We start from the raw sequence: 25,366 nt of genomic DNA, 5'->3' as shown, positions 1-25,366 counted from the left end.
TTCTATAGCCATCACTCATGCTGCTATATTGTTCACGCAGAGAAGTCTTTATGAATCACAGAAGGTAGGTCTGCAGGTACAACAAGTAATTAGGAAGGCAAATGGAATTTTGTCCTTCATTGCTAAAGGGATTGAAATTAAAAGCAGAGAGGTTATGTTGCAGCTGTACAAGGTGCTGGTGAGGCCACACCTGGAGTACTGTGTGCAGTTTTGGTCTCCTTACTTGAGAAAGGATGTACTGGCACTGGAGGGGGTGCAAAGGAGGTTCACTAGGTTGATTCCAGAGTTGAGGGGGTTGGCTTATGAGGAGAGACTGAGTAGATTGGGATTATATTCATTGGAATTCAGAAGATTGAGGGGGGATCTTATAGAAACATATAAAATTATGAAGGGAATAGATAAGATAGAAGTAGAGAGGATGTTTCCACTGGCAGGTGAAGCTAGGACAAGAGGGCATAGCCTCAAGATTAGAGGGAGCAGATTTAGGACTGAACTGAGAAGGAATTTCTTCACCCAGAGGGTTGTTAATCTATGGAATTCCTTGCCCAGTGAAGTAGTTGACGCTACTTCAGTAAATGCTTTTAAAAAGTGGTAGATTTTTTTTGAACAATAAAGGAATTAAGGGATACGGTGAGAACGTGGGTAAGTGGATCTGAGTCCACAAAAGGATCAGCCATGATCTTATTGAATGGTAGAGCAGGCTTGAAGGGCCAGACGGCCTTCTCCTGCTCCTAGTTCTTATGTCTTCTAATACTCCAAGAGTATTGGACTAAATGTTTACCCTCCTGCCTGTAGTCAGTAAAGTCAATTGTGACATCTATTTGGCTGACAAGAGACAGCACAAATCAGGAACTGAATTTAGGTCATATTAGTCTGTATTCCACATTACATCAAACTGAGTAATAAGCCAAAGAAGATCCACTATCCAAGCATTCAAATGGAGATAACAGTAATTTTCGAAACAATAGCAATTTAGTAACTTGGATTTTATTATTGGATTCTTGTCTGTTGTAGCCTCACAATTCCTCTTTAATATCATTGAGGGCACTGGTCAGCTTCCGAATCTTTTCCTCCATGGATTTTTTGGCATTTGCTGTTTCTTGGAGAAGCTGGCGCATTTCTTCCTCCACTTCATAGACCTAAAGGATTTGTGACATGATTACATTTTATCTTATAAGAATTCATGTGAAGAGTGAATAGCATCAAGTTGCAAACTAAGAACAATGTATCCAAAATAATAATACTTAGAAAATTAAGTGCATAAATTCAGTTTAAAGAATTGCCATACCATTTGTTAACTATTACATAACACGTTACCAGTCTCAGTATAAATATATAAAATTTTGCATTTGAGGAAACTGAGTGCAGTTTTCACTTTGTTGAGTGGGTTACTTTGTGCTAAATTTATTCTTAAAATCTAATCTAGTCTAAATTACCTGTGCAGGTTATTTTTTTCCTTCAGCTTAGACAAGCTAATACACTGCTGTGAGAACTTAAATTCTTGGATTCTTTGTACCAGGAAACATGTCTGCTGATCTTGGTCAGTTGTCAGGGACAGTTGGGTGTAACAGATAAGGTTACCCAGAGACAGTGACAGTGACAGTGCAGGTGTGTCAGCCCCTGCAATTGTCCAATAGATTTGGAGGTTCTCTCAGTTTGTTTGGAGAACAGGAGTTGCAGGATGGATGAGCAACTTCAGTTTGGTACAGGAGCCATTCAAGTCACAGAAGCAACGAGGAATAATATAGTGAGGGGGACTGATAATTTTCTTTAAGGAAAAAGCAAAGTTCGGATGCTGTGATGCCTGTCAGGTTCCAGGATTCAGGACATCTAGTTGTCATGGCTCTTGCAGGTATCAAGAACATGGAAAGAGGTTCTGCATATACGGTTTTAGGAGTCAGGCATTAAAATAGAAAAGCAGAACCTAAAAGGTTATAATCTGAATTATTACCTGAGCCATGTGCAAATTGGCATGGGATACATAAGACAGATAAATATATGGCTCAAGGACTGACCTGGGAGATGGTCCAGTTCATTGGGAAACTGGGGAATGCATTGTCAGGATGGTCTATATCTGAACTGTACTGAGATCAGTGTTCTTGTGAACTACAGAACTAAAAAAATAGAGAGGGCTTTAAACCAAATAATTGGTCAAGGGATTAAATGTGGAAAGATGTAGCATATTGAAGAGTAGAGACTGTCAGAAGCATTTATTCAAGATAGATGGAATAGTCATATGGAAAAGTATAAATTGATTCATAAGAGTCACCATTGATTTGTTAAGGGAAAATCACATTCAACTTACTTGCTAGAATTTTTCTCAAGGGGTAATTGAGAGGGTTGATGAGGGGAGTCGATACGGTAACACACAGTAGACTGGAGGAAAGCTATTGGTCATGGAATAAAAGGGATTGTAGCAACGTGGACACAAAATTGGCTTAGGAATAGTAAAGGTTACTAAGTTTTTTTTTAAACTGGAAGAAAATTTGTCGTGGAGTTCCCCAGGGGTTGGCATTGGAACCTTGCTTTTCCTGATTTATATAAATGATCTACACCTCGGTGTGCAGGGGACACTTTCAAGGTTTGTGGATGACACAAAACTTGGAGCATTGTGTATTGCAAGGAGGACAGTGTAGAACTTCAAATGTCACCCCTCAGCTTCCACTGTTCTAAGGAAGGCAACACTAGCCTATTCACTCTAGAATCATAGAATACCTACAGTGTGTTCCCAAACATTCCTCCCACCCTTAACACCAAGTCATTAACATATACCACAATCAGCAAGGGGCACAACAGAGCCCTGTAGAACACCAGTGGAAATCACCTTCCATTTACAGAAACATTTACTGACATTGCCCTTTATTTCTTGTCACTGTGCCAATTTTGGTCCAACTCATCACATTTCCCCGTATTACAAGCATTTTCAACCAGAGTGGTGCATGTTTGGAAGTTGCTGACTAGTTTAGGTATTGTCTATATCAATTTGTTCAGAGATGTCATGACTGACCTCCGAAGCAGATGGAACTTGAACCGGAGCCTCCTGGTCCAGAGGTACGAACACGAACACTGTCACAAGAGTCCCAGGCTGAGATGGAAATGCTCACTTGTTTAACCTAGACTTGCACCTGGGCATATACTTGGTTTTAAGTTATAATGTGCATCATTCAGCTCTTTCAGAACTTGTCCTGTTTTTGCCAATTAATTAAAACAGACAAAATAAAATCAAATTGAGTCTACTACCTGTATTAGATCTTGCTCATCTGCCTCTCTATATTTAGACAATCTAATAGATCCTGGCACAACAACGGAAAAACAAATCTTCCAGTAATCTCCTCTTATTTCCATGCAATACTGGATGAATTTTTTTTTCGTTAAAACTGATAGCAGAATAGGATATCCTTTCCAATGTTTCTGCTTCAATCAACAGCACCTAAAATGGATTCTCTGCCCATTCATACGTTTGAATGTTTCTGGAGCCTTGCTGTGTATACATTGGCTGGTATACTTATTTTGTTAAAACCTGTAACTATGTCTTAACAAGTATAGAAAATAGGAGTAAATCATTCAAAATGATCATCCAACTCAGTATTCTGTTGTCGTTTCTCCTCTGACCCTGTGATCCCTTAAGTAAGAAATGTCTCTATCTAACTCCTTTTTGAATACATTCAACCACGTTTTGGCCTCAGCCACTTTCAATGGCACTTTTCACAGGCACACTGCTCAATGGGTGAAGACATTTCTCCTCATCCCAATCCTATGGTTTACCCCGGATCCTTAGACTGTGACCCTGAGTTCTGGACTCTCCGGTGTTTGGGAACATCCTTCCTGCATTTAAGCCATTTAGTCCTGTTACAAGAGTTTTATAGGCCCCTTTCATTCTTCTAAACCCCAGTAAATATTGTCCTAACCGATCCAGTATCTCTTCATATGTCAGTCCTGCCACCCCAGGAATCAGTCTGGCATCACCAAGGTGCTGTACAATTCAGCAAGACATCCCAACTTGAATCCTCTTGCAATGAAGGCCAACATACTTTTTGCTGTTTTCACCATCTTTTGAACCTGCGTGTTTACGTTCAACGACTGGTATACAAGGACACCACAAGGTCTCACTGCACACTCCCTTTTCTCAAATTATAGCCAGATAATAAACTACTTTTATGTTTTTGTAATCAAAGTGGATAACTTCACATTTATTTACATTATGCTTCATCTGCTCATTCAATCAACTGGTCCAAATCACACTGAAACATCTCTGCATCCTCCTCACAGTTCACCCTCTCACCAGATTTGTATCATCTGCAAACCCAGAGCTATTACATTTAATTCCCCCATGTGAATCATTAAATTGTACTAATATATATTAATAGCTGGGGTTCAAGCACTGAAGTCCGTGATGCCCACTAGTCACTGGCTGCCACTTGGAAAATGACCCGTTTATTTTTTTCTAATGGAACAATGGCTGATCAGCATTTATTGCCCTCCCTACTTGCCTTTGAGAAGGCTGTGGTGAGCTGTCTTTTTGAACTGCAGCAGTCCATGTGCTGTAGGTTGACCTCACATTCTCTTAGGGAGAGAATTCCAGGATTTTGACCCAGCGCCAGTGAAGGAACAGCGATACATATCCAAGTCAGGATGGTGTGTGACTTGGAGGGGAGCTTGCAGGTGGTGGTGTTCCCATGTATCTACTATATTTTCCTTCAAGATGGAAGTGTTCATGGATTTGAAGGTGCCACTTAAGGAGCATAGGTGAATTTCTGCAATTTCTTGTAGATGGTACACACTGCTGCAACTGAACATCTGTAGTGGAGGGATTGGATACTTGTGCATGTGGTGCCAATTAAGTGTGCTCCTTTGTCCTGGATGGTGTGAAGATGCTTACGTGTTGTTAGAGCTGCACCAATCTAGGCAAGTGGGGAGTATTCACACTTGTGCCTTGTAGATGGGGACTCAGGGGGTGAGTTACTCACCACAGTTTTCTTAGACTCTAACCTGTTCTTGTAGCTGCAGTGTTTATGTGGCGAGTCCAGTTGAGGTTCTGGTCAATGGTAACCACCAGGATGTTGATAGTGGGGGATTCAGTGATGGTAAGGTTAGATAATCTCTTATTGGAGATGGTCATTGCCTGGCATTTGTGTGGCAAGAATGTTACTTGCCACTTGTAAGCCCAAGCCTGGATATTGTCCAGATCTTGTTGCATTTGAACATGGACTGCTTCAGTCTCTGAGGAGTCACAAATGGTACTGAACAATGTGTAATCATCAATGAACATCCCCACTTCTGACCTTATCATGGAGGGAAGGTGATTCATGAAGCAGCTGAAGATGGTTGGCCTAGGACACTACCCTGAAGAGCTCCTGCAGAGATGTCCTGGAGCTGAGAGGACTGACCAACAACCACAACCAACTGGTCCAAATCACACTGAAACACCTTTGCATCCTCCTCACAGTTCACCCTCCCACCAGATTTGTATCATCTGCAAACCCATGTGCCAGATAGGACTCCAACCAGTGGAAAGATTTCCCCCTTTGAGTTTGCCCACAGATTCCAGTTTTGCTAGGGCTCCTCAATGCCACACTCAGTCAAATGCAGCGTGGATGTCAAGGGCTGTCAGTCTCACCTCACCTCTGGAATTCAGCTCTTCTGTCCATGTTTGAACCAAGACTGTAATCAGGTCAGGAACTGAGTGGCCCTGGCTAAACCCAAACTGGGCATCAGGGACAAGGTTATAGCTGAGCAGGTGTTGCTAGATAGCACTGTTGATGTCACATCTTCTATCACTTTACTGATTATATAGAGTAGACTGATGGGGGCGGCAATTGGCCAGGTTGGATTTGTCATACTTTGTGTGTACAGGATATACTTGGTCAATTTTCCACATTGTTGGTTAAATGTCAGTGTTGTGACTGTATGGGAACAGCTTGACTTGGGTGTGGGAAGTTCTAGAGTACAAGTCTTCAGTACTATTGCCAGAGTGTAATCTGTTTCCTGTCTGACAACCTGTTGCCTATCCATGTCAGTACACTACTCCCAATCTCATGCGTTTTAGTTTTACATACTAATCTCCTTTAAGGACCTGATCAAATGCCTTCTTAAAATCCAAATAATCTACATGCACAAACTCCCTGTCATCAACTTTACCGATTACATCCTCAAAAGTTTCAGTAAATTAGTCAAGCGTGATTTCCCTTTCATAAATCCTATGTTGATTCTGCCCAATCCTACACTATTTTCACAGTAGTCCAGAATCTATAGAATTTGGAAAGTTGACCACCAATGCATCCATATATTTCTGGGGCCATTTCCTTAAGTACTCCGGGATGTAGACTACCTGTGAATTTTTAGCCTTTAATCCCATCAATTTCCCCAACATTTCCCTATTAATACTGATATCCTTTAGTTCCTCCATCTCATTAGACCCAGCACTCCTCAAAATGTTTGGGACATTATTTGAGTTCTCCTTTGTGAAGATAGACCCCAAATATACATTTAATTGGTTTGCCATCTCTTTGTTTCCCATTATAACTTCCCTGTTCCTGATTATAAGGGATTTAAATGTCTTCATTAATCTTTCTCTGTTCCCAGCAATTTTACTCTCATACTCAGTTTTCCCTCTCTTAATCAACCCTTTGTCTTCCTTTAGTGAAATCTAAACTGCTACCAATCCTCAGTTCTGCTGCATTTGTTTTTGCTGATTTGTATGCCCTTTTCTTGGATTTAATGTTATCCTTAATTCCCACTGTTAGCCATGGTCATACCACCTTTCCCAGTTTGTTTTTGTGCAATGAACAAAAACAGAAATTACTGGAGAAACACAGCAGGTCCGGCAGCGTTTGTGGAGAGAAATCGTAGTTAATGTTTTAAGTCCAGTGACCCTTTTTCAGAACTGTTTGCAGTTCCTCCATACACTCTATAAAATGTTTGCCATTGCCTATCTACTGTGTAACATTCCCAATTGATCACAGCTGGCTCGCGCCTTGTACCATTGTACCTTCCTTTATTTAGCTTCAGGATCCTAGTAATCCATTGATTGCAAAACATTTAGGAACATCCTTGGGATATGATTAAGTGTTATACGAAGTCATTCCATCAGAGTACAAAGAAGGGAAAATGTTACCTTTTCTTTTGCTGCTTCAATTTCCTTTTGCTTTTCATTGGTCAATTGTGCAAGTTCAGCCTGTTGAGCTACCCTTATGGTCTCAAGCTGGTGCCTGAATGCATCATCCATGGAATGAATTTTTTCTGCTGCAGCCCTGAGGTGATTTTGAACAAATGTTCTGATATAATGAATATGTAAAAATTTTTTTTTTTTTTTAAAAACCAATATCAAACCTCAAACATGCAAAACTGGATCAATAAAATTCTCAAAGCTCTGGAAACTACAGGGAGACAAAGTTTTGAGAATTCAACATATGAAGTTATGCAAAAGCAACACAATACTGTGACAGTGAATAATAATGAACAAATTATTAACAAAAAAAAACAAACTATTGTAAAGCAAAACAAACCAAATGTTTCAAGTTGTTTTGTTTGCAGTAAAAAAAAAAGAGTATACAAGTTAGGAATTGGAGTTGTCCAGTTAGCCCTCAAACCAGCCCCGCTGTTCAATAAGATCATAGCAGATTTGACTGCTCCATATTCCTGGCTACTCCCGATAACCTTTCACCCCCTTGATTAACAAATCAATCTACTTCAATTGTGAGGTTCTCCATTTTGGAGCGAGAAAGGATAGATCAGGGCACTTGCTAGATGTATGAAGTTAGATACAGTGAACGTCCAAAGGCGCTTGGGGGGTTCAGGTGCACAGATCTTTAAACTGTTGCAAACAGATGCAGAAAATAGTCAAGAAATCTAATGGAATGCTGGCCTTTATAATCAAGAGGACTGAAGTACAAGGATGCAGAAGTAATGCTTCAGTCATACAAAACCCTGGTTGGGCCCCAGTTGGAGTACTGAGAGCAGATCTGGGCAACAAATCTTAGAAGGGATATACTGACCTTGGAGGAAGTACAATGTAGGTTTATAAGAATCATACTTAGACTTCAGGAGTTAAGTTATGAGGAGAGATTATAGAAAATAGATCTGTTTGTCTAGAATTTAGAAGGTTAAGGAGTGATCTGATCTGAGTTTATTAGCAGGAAACAGCAGGGTAGATGAGGATAAACTATTTTCACTGGGTTGGGGATTCTAGACTAGGGGGGCATAGTCTGAGAATTCGAGCCAGACCATCAGGTTAGAAGTATAGAAGCACTTCTACACAAAGGGTAGTAGATTATAGGTACTCTTCCACAAACAGCAGTGGATGCAGGACCAGTTGTTAATTTTAAATCGGAGATAATATCTTTGCTTAACAAAAGATTATCTAAGGATAGGGAGTTAGGCCACAGATCAGCTATGATCTCACTTAATTGTGAAACAGGCTCAAGGGGCTGAATTCCTACTCCTGTTTCTGGTGTACTTCTACCTTAAAAATATTCAAGTACTCGGCTTCCAACACATTTTCAGGGTGAAAGTTCCAAAGACTCACAACAATCAAAGAAAAACACATTTCCTATTCTCTCCCTTAAATGGGCAGTTCTTATTCTAGATTCTGTAAAGAAACATGTCAAGATCAGACAGGATACAATATGTTTCAGTCTAGTCACTGCTTATTCTTCTAAACTCCAGCAAATACACATCTAGCTTGTCAACCCTTCCAGATTAGACAACCCACCCATTCCAGGTGTTTATCTTACAAACCTTTGTACGGTTTCCAAAACATTTACATCCTTCTTTAATTAAGGAGACCAATACATCAATACTGTACACACATTTCCAGTACCAACCAAAGCCCTGCATAAATGAAGCATAGCCTCCCTATGTTTTTTAATTCATTCCCCCTTGGAATAAATGATAACATTCTATTAGCTTTTCTAGTTATGCTTTAAAATTGTTGAACTCCATATTGAGTCCAGAAGGCTGCAGAGTTCCCAAGTGGAAAATGAGGTGCTGTTTTTCCAGCTTGCACTGAGTTTCACTGGAGGACTGCAGCAAGCCTGAATCAGTTCTGAAGAAGGGTCCCTGGATCTGAAATGTTAATGCTGCCAGACCTGCCGAGTTTATCCAACAATTTCTGTTTTTGCTTATGGCTTCCAGCATTTGCAGTTCTTTGGTTTTTTTCTTACTCCATCAATGCCAATGTTATCCCCTACACCATTAACTTTTATTTTCCAGAATAACTTTTGATGTGGCACGTTATCAAATGCCTGCTGGAAATCTAAGTATAGTATATCTACTGGTTCCCCTCTATCAACATCACACTGAATCATAGAATCCCTACAGTGTGGAAGTAGGCCATTCGGTCCATTGAGTCCACAGTGACCCTCTGAAGAGGGTCATGTTACTTTCTCAAAGAACTCCAATAGATTGGTTAAATATTTTTCCCTTGGTTGATTTCCCTTTTGCAAAACTATGTTGGCTCTGCCTGATTACCATTCATTTTTCAAAGTGTCCAGCTATAACCTCTTTCATAATCACTTCTAACATCATCACCATGACAGATATTAAGCTAACTCGTCTTATTTTTGCCTGTTTCTCTCTATCTTTGGATAATATTTACATTTGTTATTTTCCAATCTAAAGAACCATTTTGTGAATTTAGGGAATTTTGGGAACTTAAAATCAATGCATCAACTATTGACTAGCCCCTTATTTTAAGATCCTAGAATGAAGTCAACCAGCAGCTAGGAACTTGGTGGCTCGAGGCTCCAACAATTTGCTCAGTAACACTTTCTTGGTGACTAATTTTCTCAGGTTCCTCTCTCCCTTCCATGTCCTGACTTATAGCTACTTCTGGGATCTTCGTGTCTTTTAAATTTTCTGCAATTTAAAATTGGAAATTAGATGAGGAATTCTAAAGTGTTAAAGATTTATTTCATATTTTGGCAAACTGTTAAGAGGTTATTTACTCAATCGTCAGGCATGCAATAGGTTAAGAAAAATGTTAAAATTTAAATTTTGATACTCTATAGCACAGGAAAAGATTTTAAACACACTTCAATACTGAACATTACTATTTAAATCTGATTAAGTCTGTAAAATCTTACTTCTTCCTGTCGTTCTTTTTGTCATAGATTTGAGTCATAATTTTCTATTTTGAATTCCCTTTTCCAGATGTAAATAGAACTGATAGAACTTACCACTCTAATTGCAAGACATGGCCAGCAGGTGGCACAGTAATACATTTTTCCCACCATACAGCACTGCTTTGTTAAAAAATATTCATCCAAATTAATTTTTCTTTTGGCAATTACTAAAGCCATATTTCAAACAATATAAAGCTAAACAACAGCTTAAGATATACTAGAACATATTTTATATATTTCAAGGCCAACATTAAAGCTCTCGGGTTATTTCAAAGCCCGAGTTTAGATATTCTTCTCCAGAATGGATATTGTGAAATTGGCTTGTGAGGCATACATACTTTCTGAAAACTTATTGATGCTATTTCAGTTGTACAAGTGTTCAGTGTTTAAACAAGTTCTAATTCTTCTAACTGCTAGTCATTCATGTACTGAAACAGGAAGCAGGAGTCAGTCTGTTGTTATGCAAGGTGTATGATTTATATAAATGCATGAAAATGATTTATTTTAAGAGTCTGGATTTTGAATTAATGGCGTTTGAGTTTTGGCCTGTGTGTACGAGTGGATTTGATGATTAACTTGTTGGTATTTCTGCAGCCATGTTTTTTTTAAACCACTATGAGAGTTCCTGCAGTGCTAATGGGAGAGTTTTATGAGTAAATATTGAAGTGCATTTGGCTGTTTTCAGTTAGAAGGATCAGGAATGGTTTTCTTTGTTGCTGAGGGGGAAGGTCCATAGCTTGGAAAGCTTTTGGATTTAGTACACAGAAGTCCTGGTTGAAACTGGATGCATGAGGTAGTTTTCCTAGAGCAAGAAGTTAGTTCAGAAAAGTGAGGAAAAAGGGTACCTCAGTTTAAGGGTTTAGTTTGGAATTTCCCGGCCAGAGGTATTCAGTGAGAACCCTGGAAGGGCTATTCAAAGCAGAGATGATCTAAGTGTGAGCAGCTGAAGAAAGGGCTATCAAACTCTCAAGACTTTGAATTGTTAGCAACAGTTCAATGAAACCTATGTATGCGGTAGAGAAGGGAATTCTCTCTGTTGTTTGAGTAGAGCTTTAGTGATAGCAATGTATTTTTACTGTGTGTTTTGAAATCTTTCATAGAAAGATAGAAAACACAAGGGAAAAAGTCATTTGGTCCATTGAGCCTTGTCCACCATTCAATATGATCATTCAATTCAGAATCCAGTTTCCGTTTTCACCACAGACCCTTTGATTTCTTTAGCCATAAGAAATATATAAAACTCCTTGAAAACATTCAATTTTTGGCCTCAACCGCTTTCTGTGGCAGAGAGTTCTACAGGCTCACTACTCTCCCGGTGAAGAAATTTCTCCTTCTCTCAGTCCCAATTGGCTTACCCTGTATCCTTAAACTGTGACCCCTGGTCCTGGATTTCTCAGTCATCATGAACATCCTTCATGCAATTATGCTGTATTGTCCTGTTAAGATTTTATAGGTTTCAATGACTGCCTCATTCTTCTAAACTCCAGCGAATACAGTCCTAACAGATCCAATCTCTGTTCATATGTCAGTCCTGCCATCCCGAGAAGCAGTCTGGTAAATCTTCGCAGCACTCAGTCAAAACATCCTTCCTCAGGCAAGGAGACAAAGCTGCATACAATATTCCAGGTGTGGTTTCAGCAAGGCCCTGCAGCAAGACATTCCTGCTCCTGTACTTGAATCCTCTCACTAAGGAGGCCAACATAACAGTTGCCTTCTTTACGCCTTCTGCATCTGCACACACACTTTCTGGTGTATGAGGACATCCAAGTCTCATTGCAATTTCCCTTTTTCTAATCTATCATCATTCAGATAATAATCTACTATCCTGTGTTTGCTACCAAAATGGATGATCTCACATTTATCCATATTTGACTTCACCTGGCAACTTGTTCAAATCTGCATCCTCCACACAGTTCACCCTCTCACCCAACTTTGTCATCTGCAAACATAGAAAAACTTGCAAATTACATGTAAACAGCTTGGTTTAGTCTATTTGATCTTTTCTTTTGCACAATAATAATCTTCTTGTTTTATTGTTAAAAAAGATCTGCAGCATTGCACACTTGTATTTCAGGGCAAGTCTAACTCATTAAATAAAAAGAAACTCATTAAGCCAGTTTTCAGTCTGATGACACTAAAATTGGAAGTGTAGTGGACAGCGAAGAAGGTTACCTCACAGTACAATGGGATCTTGATCAATGAGCCAATGGGCTGAGGAGTGGCAGTTGGAGTTTAATTTAGATAAACGTGAGGCGCTGCATTTTGGAAAGCCAAATTAGGGCAGGACTTATACACCTAATGGTAAGGTCATGGAGAGTGTTGCTGAACAAAGGGAACTTGGAATAAAGGTTCATGGTTCTTTGAAAGTGGAGTCTTAGGTAGACAGGATAGTGAAGAAGGCGTTTGGTATGCTTGCCTGTATTGGGTGGTGCATGGAGTATAGAAGTTGGGAGGTCATGTTGCAGCTGTACAGGACATTGGTTAGGTCACTACTGGAATACTTTGTGCAGTTCTAGTCTCCCTGCTATAGGGAGATGTTGTGAAACTTGAGAGGGTTCAGAAAGATTTACAAAGATGTTACCAGGGTGGGAGGGTTTGAGCGTTTGAGAGGCTGAATAGACTGGGGCTTTTTCCCTGGAATGTTGGAGGCTGAGAGGTTACCTTATAGAAGTTTATAAAATCATAAGGGCATTGATAGGGTAAATAGACAAGGTCTTTTCCATGGGATGGGGGAGTCCAAATCTGGATGGCATAGGTTTATGGCGAGAAGGGAAAGATTTAAAAGGAACCTCAGGGGCAAATTTTTCATGCAGAGGGCAGTGTGTGTATAGAATGAGCTGCCAGAGGAAATGATGGATGCCGGTACAATTTCAACATTTGAAAGACATCTGGATGAGCATATAAAACAGGAATGGTTTTAGAGGGATATGGGCCAAGTGCTGGCAAACGGGACTAAAGGTATATAGGATATCTTCTCGGTACAGATAAGGTGGCCTTGCAATAACATCAACGGTGATTATAACATGGTCTTCCACAACAATTTATTTGAATTGACAGGCCAATCCTAACTCCAATCTACACTCTCTTCTTCCTAACTAACTTTCTTACTGGGGAAATTAACCCTTTTTTTAAATATCTTACAATCATCCTGTTCAGTGATGGAATTACATACCTCTGGAGCAGGCAGGATTTGATTCTGGGCCTCCTGGCTCATTTTTTGTGTCATGAAGCTACAGATACTGATGTTCAGAGACACTTGGGGAGATATTTTCCAATCAATGGCATTACACACCTCTGGAGCAGGTGGGACTTGAACCCAGATCTCCTGGCTCAGAGGTAGGGATACTATCACTGTGCCACAAGAACCTTCTTCTCCTGGCTCATAAATGTATTCTTCCGTATATATTAGCCGCCCCTTTAGAGCATGTCTTGGTTCGTTCTTAAACAGATCATCACCTACAACATTGTCACTAATAGTGCAGTTGGTAAGCTGGGAATGTTTCCTCAACAGTGCTGCCTTTTTTATTTTACTGTAATTATTCAGCATGCTCAGTCTCAAAAGCAAATCGCAACATGTTGACCTGCTCCCCAACTTCTACTTCTCCCTGACGTTCTCTTTTGATCGCCCCCTTTCTCTTGACACCCCTCTGCCAAGCTCTTGCTCACAATGAGTGACAGGGAATGGTAGATGGAAGTTGTAAGCAGGAGGGTTGGGCAGGGAAGTGGTGAGTTCTAGGGGCTGAGAGCAAGAGGATGGGGAAGATAGGCAACAAATGAGAGGGTTCTGGAGAGAAGCAGCAAACAGGAAAGGCGGCGAGGTGGGAAGCTAAAGCTGGGAAGCTCTAAGAGGATGTTTGCACCGTTAGAAGGGCAAGCTTAAAAGCTTTGTGCCTTAATACACAAAGCATCTGCAATAAAATGGATGAAATAATCACACAAATAGATGTAAACAGGTGCAATATAATTGGGATTATGGAGACATGGCTGCAGGATGACCAGGGATGTGAACGGAATGTTCCAGTGTATTTAGTTCTTAGCAAGGACAGGCAAAAAGGAAAAGGTGGCAGAGTGGCATTGAGGAAGAGAAATTAGCACAACAGTGAGAAAGGATATTAGCTCTGACAATGTGGAGTCTGTATGGGTAGAGTTGAGAAATACCAAGGGGCAAAAAACAACAGTGTCATATATATAGACCCCCAAACTGCAGTGGTGATGTCGAGAATGGCATTAAACAGGAAATTAGAGATGCATGTACTAAGGGAACATTGGTGATCATGGGTGATTTTAATCTGCACGTAGATTGGACAATTCAAATTAGCCACAATGCCGTAGAGGAGGAATTCCTGGAGTGTGACAAGGATGCAGAGATCCTTCAGCAGGATCTCGATAGGTTGGGTGAGTGGGCAAATCAACGGCAGATGCCGTATAATTTGGTTAAGTGTGAGGTTATTCACTTCGGAAGCAGAAACAAGGCGGCAGATTACTACCTGAGTGGCTGTAAATTGGGAGAGGGGAGTGTGCAGCGCGACCTGGGTGTCCTTGTGCACCAGTCGCTGAAGGTAAGCATTCAGGTGCAGCAGGCGGTAAAGAAGGCAAATGGTATGTTGGCCTTCATTGTGAGAGGTTTTGAGTACAGAAGCAGGGATGTGTTATTTCAGTTGTACAGGGCCTTGGTGAGACCACACCTGGAATATTGTGTGCAATTTTGGTCCCCTTTTCTGAGGAAGGATACTTTTGCTTGAGGGAATGCGGCAAAGGTTTACCAGGCCGATTCCGGGGACGGCGGGTTTGACGTATGAGGAGAGATTGACTAGGTTGGGATTGTTTTCGCTAGAGTTCAGACAAATGAGGGGGGGGGGATCTCATAGAGACTTATAAAATTCTAACAGGGCCAAACAGGGTAGATGCAGGAGGATGGTGGGTGTGTCCAGAATCAGGGGTCAGTCTGAGGATTCGGGGTAGATGATTTAGGATGGAGATGAGGAGACATTTCTTCACCCAAAGAGCGGTGAGCCTGTGGAATTCATTACCACAGGAAGTAGTTGATGCCAAAACATTGAATGTATTCAAGAAGTGACGAGATATAGCACTTGGGGCAAGTGGGACCAAAAGGTTATGGGGAGAAAGCAGGATTAAGCTATTTAGTATTGAGTTGGACAATCAATCATGATCATGAAGAATGGTGGAGCAGGCTCAAAGGGCCGAATGGCCTCCTCCTGCTCCTATCTTCTATGTTTCTAATTAGTTTCAAGGCAACCAATAGGTTTTTAACGATAAAATTAGGGCTGGAACATAACAGTTATGAGCTTCCCTGTGGAGCTGAAATTTAGAAGCAAAGGGATATGATGATTCAGAAATTCAACAGTTGAGCAGTAGAATCTGTTATTTAACAGAAATAATAAAATACTACAAATAACAGAAAAAATTGCAAAACAAAATAAACTGTTAGTTTAGGCAAGTCAAGGAAAATGCTGAACAGTAATTGTAAAACAAACTTTGCTAGCCAAATTATAGAAAAGAGTAGCAGATGCAATGGAAAAGTTTTGGGTCATTCGGGCAGGGTTACTGGATACAAGTTCACAGTTAAATAGTTAAAAGACTGGTAACCAACCATTCACAACTTCTTTTCATAGAATCATACAGTACAGAAGAGGTCCTTCAGCCCGTCAAGTCTGCACTAACAATTTAAAAGGCATCTGAATGGGTATATGAATAGGAAGTGTTTAGACGGATATGGGCCAAATGCTGGCAAATGGGACTAGATTAATTTAGGATATCTAGTCAACATGGACGAATTGGACCGAAGGGTCTGCTTCTGTGCTGTACATCTTTATGACAAAAACTATTCTAAGTCTTTTGTACAATAAATAGCATTTCTGATATAGTAAACACAATACATTGAATTATAAAAACCTCTTATAGTTAAACCTTACTTCTTAGCTTGCAAGGCTTTGTCTCTCTCTTCAACAAGTTTTTTTTCTTTGGCATCAAAGGTTTCTTTCATCTGTTTGACCTGCGTTTCCAGCTTTGTCAGTATTTCAGCTTTGTCTTGCCATTTCTTATTAGCAACACTAAGAACAAAATAATGTGGAGATAAAAATAATCAGATCTAATATACAGCTGTTAGTAATTAATAAAAGATGTTTTTCAGACTTAGTTGGTTGTTTGATTTTTTATTCCTTCAGGTGTCGTTGTCTGGGTCATCATTTATCGTTCATCCCTAGCTGTCCTTAGGACAGTGAGAGCCCTGAAGTACTGCAGTCTCTCAGTGCTGTTAGGAAAGGGTTCCAGGTTTTAACCGAGTGATAGTTGGTAAGTCATCAAGATTTAATTCAATTTGACAAATCTGAGGATCCCAAAGAAGGTAGGGGTGGTGATGCAGAGGTATGGCTATATTCTGGCAATCCTGCTTAGATATCGAGATGGTGTTGAAGGATTGCAGACTTGCAAAAAGTTATACATAATAACATAAGAAATGTATGGAGTTTTTTAAAAAAACAAGGCATATTTAACTAACTTGATATGAGTTTTTTTTGTTGATGGTTAATGAGGGCGATGTGGTTGATATGGTATATGTGGAATTCTAAAACAAATTGAAAACAAAAAAGCCACATAATAGACTTGCTAGCAAAAATGAAGTCCATGGATCAAAAGGAAAGGGGACATGGATATGAAGTTGGCTGGGTGACAGGAGACAGAGCAGGGAATGTACAGATAGGTACAAGGGCCAGTGCTTTTCTAAATATTTATCATTGATCTAAGATTGTGCATTCAGGAACCAAGGCTAAGGAGACATAAATTCAGCTCTTTTGTCCAGATTTGAACCAAGGCTATAATGATGTCAGGAGCTGGAGTGGGTTTAACAGAATGCACATTGAGCGTCAATGAGCAAAGTGCTAAGCAAGTCCTGCTTGATAGCACCATTTATGACTCTTCTCATCAATTTAAATGAGAGTCGACTGAAGAGGAGGTAAACGGTCGAGTATGATTTTATGACTCTAAATTAAAAAGTATTACAGCATGGGAGGAGACCCTTCAGCCCATCATGAGTGCATTCATCAGCAAACATTAATCTACTCTAATCAGATTTCCCAGCAGTAGTCCTATAACCTTGTATGCTATGGCTTTTCAAATAGTCTTTTAAACACTTGTTTCATGTTGTGCTGCTGTTGTGATGGTTCGTGTCTCTACCACCCTTTCAGGCAGTGACTTCCAGCTATTTACCATCCTCCGAGTGAGAGTGAAAAATAACTTCCTTATATCCCTATAAACCGCCTACCCCTTACTTTAAATTTATGCTCCTGTTTATTCACCTCTTTACTAAGGGGAAAATATCCATTATATCTGCCCTGTCTGTGTCCCTCATAATTTTGCAGTCCTCAGTTCAGTTCCCCTTCAACCTTCTCTGTTCCAAGGAAACAATTTCAGCCTCTTCTAGTCTGTCTTCATAGCTGAAACATTTCACAGCAGGCAACAGCCTGGTTTTTCCCTTTGCATGTGCCTAGTGTAATCACGTCCTTTCTATAATGTGGTGACAAGAACTGCAAAAAGTACTCCAGCTGTGGCATAACATATGCTGTTCATCATAACCTGTATTCAAAGCCTCAACTAACAAAGGCAAGTGTCCCATGTATTATTTTAACCATCCTATATTCACCTGCCTTGTTGTATTCAAAGATTTATGGACATGCATACTCTGCGATTCCCAGGGTCCTACCATTCAGCGTGTACCCTCTTGCCTTGTTAAGTCTTTCCCAAAATCAGCTCAGGTTTAAACTCCATTTGCCACTGTCCTGCCCATCTAGATCATCCTGTAATTAAAGGCTTGCTTTGTCTTTATTTACCACACCAACAATTTTCGGATCATTTGCAAACTAACTGATCAAATCTTCCATATGTGTGTCTAGATTGTTAATATATACAGCAGACTGCAAAGTAACTACTACTGAACCTTGTGATAGCTTCCAGTCAGACAAACATTTTTTGACTAGCACACTTTACCTCTTACCACAAAGCCAATTTTGGATCCTATTTGTCCTGGATCCTATGGGCTTCTTATCAAGTCTCCCATGTGGCACAGAAGTCTATGTAGATGACATAAAATGCACTACCCTCATCACCTCGGCACCTCCTGAAAAAACTCAATCAAACCTGTCAGACATGATCTCCTCCTGACAAAGCTAAACCGAGTATCCTTGATTAATTCTTGTCTCTCCAAATGAAGATTACTTTTATCCCCAAAAGCTACTGCTGATGTTAGGCTCACTAGTCTGTAATTCCCTGGTTTATCTCTACCACCTTTATTGAATAATGGTACCACATTTATTGAATAATGGTACCACATTTGTCATCTATTAGTCCACTGGCACCCATCCTGTGACCATAGAAAATTTGAAGAGTAAATGTTAGAGCCCTTGCAATCTCTTCCCGTGCTGTCAACAGGAACTGGGATATATCTCATCAGGGCCTTAGGATTTATCCAGTTTTAATCCCATTAAAATTGTTAATACCTCCTCCCTCTCAGTACTGATTTGTTCAAATTTATCACAGTACCCCTTCCCTGATTTCAATATCAACACTGGCCTTCTCTATAGCGAATACAATGCAAAGTACTAATTTAAAACCTCATCGACGTTCTTCTGGCTTATACAATTTGCGACATTGGTCCCCAGTAGGCCCTACGCTTTCCCTGGTTCTTCTCTAACCCTTAAAATACTTATAAAATCCCTTTGGAATTTACTTTATTTCACCCACCAGTGATTATTCATGCCCCTGCTTTCCTCTATTAATTTTTTTTTTTTTTAAAGTAACCCCCTACCTTTCTACACCTCACAGGGCTTCTGCTGTTTGTCAACCTTGGTATCTACCATCAATTTGTCTCTTTTACCTTATCCAATCTTGTACATTCCTCAACATCCAGGGTTCCTTGGACTTGTTGTCCTCTCCCTGTTACTTTTATGGGAGTATACTGGCCCTGCATGCTATTATTTTCTTTTAGAATGGCTCCCACTGGTCTGATGCGAATTTTCCTAAAAATAGCGGTTCCCAGTTCACCTTGGTCGGATGCCTTCTTATATTAAAATCAGCTAAAATTGCTCTAAAAGATCAATGAAAGCAATGGAAAAAGAGAAAATGAATGAATAGATAGAAGTACTTTAGCAAATTAAGCTTTTTCCATCTTCAATACATGAGGATACTGCTTGTACATTAGAAAAATATGTTACGAATTAAAGGTGAATGATAGAAAATGGGTGCAAGGATGGTAATATAAGCTAAATTGTACAGTTAAAAATAATACATTCCTTGAGAAAATTTGAAATTGAACACAACTGGCCCAATATCATTGACCACAATAAGCCTAATGAATGTTGGAAACTAAAATACAGTATTGCAACACTATTCAACTGAGAATACACCTTTGTCAGAATGGTACAATATTTAACATCTACCTAAAGGCCATTTTTGTTTTCTCCAACTCAGCTTCTTTTTCTTCAAGTTGCAGCTTTAGTTCTCTTTTGCGTTCTACAAGTCTCTCCACTTTTTCTCGAAGATCTTGAGATACTGCAGTTTCATCCCGTAATTGCTCATTGAAGGCTCTTTTATCCTGCAGATTTTCCTCACGTACTTTTCTCATCTGTTCATCTCTCTCTTGTAAACCCTGCAAGAGCAAATAATACTTTCTGTTTGGGCTTTGGTCCTTACTCAGCAGAGAGAACAAGGCTTTACGGGCTCTACTGTCCTCAGATATGGTACACAATAAAGGATTAAACGCAAACTTATACTTCACCAAAACCTTTCCAAATGTAGGATATATTTGATAGATTTTTAAAATCGATTTTTCATCATTAAATTACTGGAACTATAATATTTCCATTCAAAGTTGTTATGTTGATCAAAACTTTCCTGCAAGAGTGCAGCATCTCTGAGGATGAGTACTAAGGAAGCTGCATTAGTTTTTCTAGGGTAATTAGCTCAAATATCACCTGAATCAGCCCAATAGATTGAAAAAATTCATTGTGTAAATCAAATTTAAGAAGTTGTGTGTGCTGGAAGCAGGCATCATCCACAAAAGTAGCTGCTCCCCAACTAAAGAGAACTAAAGGTTTTATCAGTGTAAAAAAAAAAGGTGATATTTTCTGTCAGACAATGCACGTTAGGCATGCTTACTCACTCACTCACTCTCCCCCTCACAGACACACTAATTCACTCACATGCATGCACACACACACACACGGGGCGAATTTGTATTTGCAGGTACATTCGAAAAGCACACAATTTATAGACAGTCTGTCAATGTTGTGTTTTATAAATTCCTACTTTAGAAATAAAATCAGTCGAACTCCAAACCAAAACCAACAGATTCCAAACAAGGCCTTACACCTAACATACATTATCTAATCTAAAATGCCACCTCTTCTTCATAGTAATAAAACATTTAGTTCTCTCAGAGCAGTAACTTGAAAGAGATTTGGGGATTTACATATACATATTAATGAATTAAAATCTTCTAACTGATTAAAGATTTAACAGCATCTTAGGTTTGTTTAATACATTCTCATCAGTGGTGTGACCCTTGATCTTTTACTTATAAATTCTGTGTCAGATGCTGCCTGTCTCATTAACACCTGGGAGGAGGAGTGAGGCTCCGAAATCTTGTGTTTTCGAATAAACTTGGTGGACTATAACCTGGTCATGTGATTTCTGATCTTTGCTATAAAAGTATGGATTGTTGAAGAGAAGCATGAGCATACACTTTGGATTACATTTTAGGCAAAACAGCAAATCAATCAATCACAGTGTCAAAAACCAGGTGCTACGGAACAGAATTTTGCAGCAACTGTTTTGCTAACTTTTACAATGTGGAACTTACTTCTTTAAGTTTTCGAATAGTTTCTGTTTGATCATCTACGACCTTTGTTTTTATTTTCAAAGTATTCATATCCTGTTCATTTTGTTTTTTCAGAAACTCCATCTCTGACGTTAACGTTTCAATCCTTGCTTGGAGCCTTCCTCTGTCTTGAGCCAAAGAACTGCCTGTATAATAAAAAGGAATATACAGACAGATCTTAGCTAAATATACAAACTTCATTTACTATCCCTATTTATATATTTAATTGCATTTTCATTTTGAAGCCTATTTAATGAGCAAGACATGTATAATCTCTCCAATAGATGAATTTAACGGAGCAACATAGCTAGTATGGACAATCAACCACTACATTATTTATTTGCAAATAAACAAGTCAAAGCAATCACTGAATCATTTAATCCTCTCATCATTTTTCACCAGATGTGTAACCCATGCTCCAAATTCTTATTTACACTTATCCTCTTCTCGTTTTTAATTCTTATTTAATTTTTGCCTCAATTTTAAATAATCAACTCCATTTCATAATTTGATTGAAAAATTGGATCTGCCACACTGGATATAATTAAAAAAGCTTCAGTTACATCAATTATAAATTAACTTGTGAAGAGAAGCACAAGAAATTAGGCTTAGTACTTACTGGAACATCCACAACACATTCACACTGGCATAAAGTTAACACATCACTTTTTGCACCAATCTATTAAAATCTGATTTGATAGTCAAGATATGCATATCAAAAATATTTTGAGAGTGTAAGGTGAAACCAGATGTAGCGTCCTTGGATTCGAGAATAGATTTGATAAAGTGCTGCACAAGAGGCTAAGCACAGAATTACGGCTCATATTGCGTGTAATAATATGAGCATACTAGGATGAATGGGTGAATGGATAGAAATCAGATAGTAAGAATTTTTGGGATGGCAAGGTGTAACAAGTGAAATGTCACAAAGATTAGAGGTCTAAGTCTCAGCAACTTACAACTCACATCAATGACTTTGGTAAGCAATCCGGATGCACTAGATCAAAGTTTGTTGGTGATACAAAGGTAGGAGGAAAAGTTAGCTATGAGAAGGTGCAATGATTATTCCTGCGTCACGTGCGGAATTGTGTACGCTTCACGCGGTCTGGACGATCATACTTGCAAATAGCATTGGCAGCTGCAAAAATCTGAGCTGCTAGTTTTGAAACTTGAGTACTGGCTAGAGTCATTGTGGTGTATCCATGAAGCGAGAACTATCTGGATAGTACATTTTAGCGTAGGTCAAGACCAGGCAGGCACAGACAGAATGGGTGACTGGTAAGTAGTCTAGAAAGATCAGGCAGGAACGAAGGAGTTTTCTGAGGTGACCTGACTCACAAATCTGTTTTCCATTTTGGATACTGGAGACAGTTCATCAGATAATGTAGCCAAGTTGTGACTCATCTGCACAGATTAGTGGGACTCTAGGATGGTATACTACATTCCTGGTGCCAGGATCAAGCATGTCAAAGAATAGCTGTAGGACATTCTTTTGGTGGAAGGCGAGGAGCCGGATGTTGTGGACGACATTGACACCAATGACATTGGTGGAAAGAAGGATGAGAATCCAGAAGTAGAACTTACGGAGCTAGGCAGGAGACTGAAAAGCAGGACTCTAAGTAAGTAATCTCAGCATTGCTCCCGGTACAACATGTAAGAGAATGCAAAAACAGGACGACGGAGTAAAATAACATATGGCTGGAAAAATGGGACAGGAGGGGTAGCTTTAGATTTTTGGGGCACCGTGATCAGTTTTGCAGAAGGGGTCACCGTACAAACAGAACAGCATACATCTTAGCAGGAAAACTTTGGTAGTACTGTCAGAGAAGGCTTTAACAAGCTTGTCTGTGGGAGGAGAACTTGAGAGGAAATTCAGACAGAACAAAATCAAAGCTGATTACGGATGGAAAAACGGTATAACTGAAAGTAGAAAGCAGTAGAAACAAAACATAGAATCAACAAGAGATAGTAGGAACTGCAGATGCTGGAGAATCCGAGACAACAAGGTGCAGGGCTGGATGAACACAGCAGGCCAAGCAGCATCATAGGAGCAGAGGGGCTGACGTTTCGGGCCTAGACCCTTCAACAAGGGTTAGATTTCAGAATAGTGTAGAATAGAAAACACAAAATTAAAAGCTCTCCATTTGAATGCATGTAACATTTGCAACAAAATAGATGAATTAGTGGCATTAGTACAAGTAAGAGGGTATGATTTATTCGTCATAAGAGAGACACAGCTTATTGGTGACCATGACTGAAACTGAATATTAAAGGTTACTCGACTTTTAGAGGGATAGGCCCAAAAGGAAAAGGAGGTGGTATAGTGCTCATAATGCAAGACACAATTAGTGTATCAGTGAGAGAGAATCTCTAATTCAAAGATAGGATGTAGAATCTGTTTGCGTGGAGCTAAGAAGTGGTTTATAAGTCACCAAACAGTAGTGACAATGTCAGGCATTGTCTAAATCAGGAAATTAGACATGCATGCAGCAGATCATAGAATCCCTACAGTGTGGAAACAGGCCCTTTGGCCCAACAAGTCCCCACCGACCCTCAGAGCATCCCACCCAGTCCCATCCCCCTATAACCCACCTAATCTACACATCCCTGAACACTATGGGCAATTTAGCACAGCCAATCCACCTAGCTTGCACATCTTTGGACTGCGGGAAGAAACCGGAGCACCCAGAGGAAACCCACGTGGATATGGGGAGAATGTGCAAACTCCACACAGACAATTGCCAGAGTGTGGAAGCGAACCCAGGTCCTTGCCGCTGTGAGGCAGTAGTGCAAACCACTGAGCCACCGTTCCACCCGCAATGTGCATGTAGTAATCATGGTAGTCTTTAAATCTACATATATAGACTAGTTAAATCAAATGAGCACCCATGCTGTGCAGGGAGAATTCACTGAATGTGTTTGAGCTAGTCCTCTGGATCAGTATGATGATGACTTATTATGCAATGAGTAAATCATCTTGTTATATAAATAAAAACTTTTAGGGTTTAGTGACCCTAGTATTTTCCATCAAGTGTGAAAAAAGATATAGAAAAGACATAGTTCAAACTGAAACTCAGGTCTCATAAAATTCAGCCCAATTTTTCTAATAAACCAGCTGCACATAAGCAATCATGTTCTATATAATATTTGATGATTTATATTTAAACTTACTCATATAAAACTTTCAATCACATTTCCAAGAGACACAGCTCTCTACACAGGAATTAATATAATGGTTCTGTTGATGGTAGTTATTATACCACTCCGTTGGGGGAAAAATAGTTGTTTTAATTAATTTCTGTACTGGTGTTCTAAAATGCTTATGGGAGTTTAGGTTAGAACATTGTATTTCAACTCTGGGATTTAATCCAACACAAGAGTTCTGCATTATGCCAATTCTCAATATCCAATATAAAATGGATTTGGGCAGTTTCAAATAGGTATCTAGTGGACATGGATCACAGACAATTTTCTGTGCTTATTTCCAACATCATCTATAATAATGATTAGTTGCACGACCAGCCAACTCGTGACTCTTACCAGGGAAAAATGGATACGTACGAGAATTTATCCTAGTGTGCGGCTGCCTCCATCATGCCGTATCAGGAAACAGCCTTTCAGAAATGTAGCATTCTTGGGCATTAATGGCTGAATGGCGAGCCAGGCTGTTAGACATTTTAAACGATAGGAATAACATGAAGAACTGTTGATGCTAAAAATCTGAAACCAAAACAAAATGTTGGAGGTACACAGAAGGTCTGGCAGCATTTGTGGAGAGCAAAAGAAGAGTTAAAGTTTCGAGTCTACTGACCCTTTGTCAGAACTGAAAATAGCTGGGAAAGGGTGATATTTGTGCTCATAATGGGTGGTGTGGTGGAGAAAGTTGATTAGAGTACATAGGGATGGAGCTCATTTATTTGCCTATCCTCTTTCTTCTCTTCATCTGGAATTGGAAAAATTTATCAATTTTGCTTCCAGTTTCCACCAGCTCTCACCTGCACCTGGTCCATCTCTGAATTCTCCCTTCCCTTCCTTGACATCTGCGTTTGTGTTTCTTGGGATAGGCTAGCCACTGATATCCACTACAAACCCACCTGACTCTCAGTTACCTCAACTATACATCCTAACAACCTGCGTCCTGCGAGGACTCAATCCCATTCTCCTGTTTCTCCATCACATCTGTTCTGATGATGCCACCTTTTGCAGGAGGGCCTCATAAATGTCCACCTTTTTCCTCATTCAAGGATTCTTGCCACTGTGGTTGGCAGGATGCTTAGCCGTATCTGACCAATTTCCTGCACTTCTGCCATCACTCGTCCCTTTCCTCCTATGCCAATAGGGTTCCCCTGGTGTTCAC

The 25,366-nt window shown here is 39.8% G+C and overlaps 1 protein-coding gene across 1 annotated transcript in view; it reads right to left on the bottom strand.

The window, feature by feature from the left end:
- Window positions 1-971: 971 nt before the first annotated feature.
- The window catches only part of lrrcc1 (leucine rich repeat and coiled-coil centrosomal protein 1), a 122,356-nt gene continuing 97,961 nt past the window's right edge, over window positions 972-25,366 (bottom strand). The window contains exons 15-19 of the mRNA XM_048596141.1: window positions 20,992-21,155; window positions 19,571-19,779; window positions 16,055-16,192; window positions 7,115-7,250; window positions 972-1,139 (exon numbers count right to left, since the gene is read on the bottom strand). Of these exons, the coding sequence (XP_048452098.1) occupies window positions 1,017-1,139; window positions 7,115-7,250; window positions 16,055-16,192; window positions 19,571-19,779; window positions 20,992-21,155 (770 nt within the window). The 3' untranslated portion in view covers window positions 972-1,016. The remainder of the gene's footprint in view (window positions 1,140-7,114; window positions 7,251-16,054; window positions 16,193-19,570; window positions 19,780-20,991; window positions 21,156-25,366) is intronic.

The sequence above is a fragment of the Rhincodon typus genome, chromosome 4, assembly GCF_021869965.1.
Source record: "Rhincodon typus isolate 14 chromosome 4, sRhiTyp1.1, whole genome shotgun sequence".
In the NCBI taxonomy this organism is placed as follows: Eukaryota; Metazoa; Chordata; class Chondrichthyes; order Orectolobiformes; family Rhincodontidae; genus Rhincodon; species Rhincodon typus.
Note: the sequence above shows the minus strand (reverse complement) of the source record. Positions and strands in the feature narration are given on the sequence as shown.